At 67.1% G+C, this 2049-nt stretch overlaps 1 protein-coding gene across 1 annotated transcript; it reads right to left on the minus strand.

Annotated features, from left to right (window-relative positions):
• Positions 1-1160: 1160 nt before the first annotated feature.
• EMIHUDRAFT_255197 (hypothetical protein) lies at positions 1161-1670 on the minus strand (the record flags this gene model as incomplete). The annotated part of the gene is made up of 2 exons (XM_005774224.1): positions 1161-1559; positions 1641-1670. 2 exons carry the CDS (start codon positions 1668-1670, stop codon positions 1161-1163), a joined length of 429 nt encoding a protein of 142 aa, XP_005774281.1.
• Positions 1671-2049: the final 379 nt, after the last annotated feature.

The following is a 2049-nucleotide window of genomic DNA, read 5'->3' on the forward strand; positions in this document are numbered from 1 at the left end:
GGGCGGGGGGGTTTTTTATTAAGAAATCCCACCCCCCCCACATGGGGGGAGGGGGAGGGAGGGGAGAACAGATTATTATTTCACAGCGCGGGCGGGAAGCCTCTAAAACTTAAAAAAAAAACCCCGGGCCCCGTTGGGGTAAGTCTATGGGGGGAAAAAAAAAACCCGGGGGGGGGGGGGGTTCCCTATTGACATAACACCAATGTTCGGGGGGGGCAGCTCTCCGGCCCCCGGGGGGTGTTGCAACCAGAGGGTAGGGTTGGGAAGCCGCCAATGAAGCGGCGGCGGCGGCGGCGGCGGCGGCAGCGCGCGCGCGGCGCGTGCGACGGGGGGGCGGAGCAGCGACCGCTGGCGCGGCCGCTGCTCCGTCTGTGCCAGGGACGCGCGCTCTGCGCCGCTGCAGAGCGCGCGCGTCAGGGCAAGGGGCATGCGTGGCGGCGCGGGACGCGCGGCGGCGGCGGCGAGCAGCCTCCGTGGGCGGTGAGGCGGCCGGGCGAGGGCGAGGCGGGTGACGGGTCAAGGGAGCAGCCCACACCCGGCGTCGCTTTTTGAGCGACGCTGTGGTACGCTGCGCAGGGGCCGCAGGGCGGTCAGTTGTGGGGCGAGGCGGTGCCGGCCGCGGGCCGGGTGCAAGGCGCCGGCCTCGGCGCCGCCTCGGCGCGCCGCACGGGCCGCGGCGGGTGACGGGTCAAGGGAGCAGCCCACACCCGGCGTCGCTTTTTGAGCGACGCTGTGGTACGCCTGCGCAGGGGCCGCAGGGCGGTCAGTTGTGGGGCGAGGCGGTGCCGGCCGCGGGCCGGGTGCAAGGCGCCGGCCTCGGCGCCGCCTCGGCGCGCCGCACGGGCGCGGCGAGCCTCTGAGCGGGAGCCGAAGGTTTGCCTGTGGGAGGTGGGTGGCCGGTGGTGGGGGTGATTTGACTTACTCTCGTGAGCTGTGAACAGACGCACTTGCCCTCGGGGGCAAGTAACCCAAATCCGCTAGGTTGGGCGTGCTTTCACAGCCTCACGAGAGTAGATTTGACTTTGCCGCAGAGGCCGTCCCTAGCTGTGAACAGCAAAACGGGACGGTATTTGAAAGATATTGTTGAAAACGATCAGGCCCGGCCCGCAGGCGCCTGCAGATTTTGAAATAAATTCGACGAAATTGGTACCTGGCCCAACTCACCGCAGCTCCACCTGATCGCCCTCGCCCTCCCTTTCCTCGGTCGCGGCGTCAAGCGCCGCGCTTGCCACCCTGCCCACCTTCCACGTCGCGAGGAGCGTCGCAATCACGCCGGCGCCAAGAATCAGCCATCGCGGCACCGGGCCCTCCTCGTGCGCGCCCGCTGCGCCGGAGGCGGCGTCGGCAGCAACCTCCGCGCCCGCCGCGCCGGCGTAGCAGTACACCGCGGAGAAGGGCAGCAAGCCGACGACGGTACCCGCCGTGTACGGGCCGAGCGACACCTGGGTGAACGCGAGCAGAGCCGATGCGAGCACGAGCGGCATGGCCGGCGACAGCCGCAGCAGCACGACGATGGAGAGCGCTCCCTCCTTGGCGATCGCGCGGTCGAGCGCGGCCACCTTGCCACGGACGATCGGTGAAGGCAGGCGGTGGGGGCGGCGGCGAGGGTGGTCAGAGGGATAGAGTCGCGTTGGTTTGACCCAGCCCTCGCAGGGTTTGTAGCCTGCCATCTTCCGGCGTTGTGCTGCCCTAAAGAGTCTGGCAGTGTGTGTGTGTGTGTGTGTGTGTGTGTGTGTGTGTGTGTGTGTGTGTGTGTGTGTGTGTGTGTGTGTGTGTGTGTGTGTGTGTGTGTGTGTGTGTGTGTGTGTGTGTGTGTGTGTGTGTGTGTGTGTGTGATGCTTGTTTTTGCTTCGACCTTCAACGTTGAAGCTTCATGCAGATCGTGCACAGAAACATGCAGGACAGAAACCAGAGCCGTAAAGCCGCCGAAACAAAAGCTGGCCGCCGGGGGCAAACCCCGCCACACAAGCGCGGCGTGCCCCGCCCCTCAGCAGGCCTCGCCGCACGTGGCCTCGCAGCACTTCAGGTCGTCGAGGTACATGTTCATCT

The sequence above is a fragment of the Emiliania huxleyi genome (assembly GCF_000372725.1).
Source record: "Emiliania huxleyi CCMP1516 unplaced genomic scaffold EMIHUscaffold_3174, whole genome shotgun sequence".
Taxonomy (NCBI): Eukaryota; Haptophyta; order Isochrysidales; family Noelaerhabdaceae; genus Emiliania; species Emiliania huxleyi.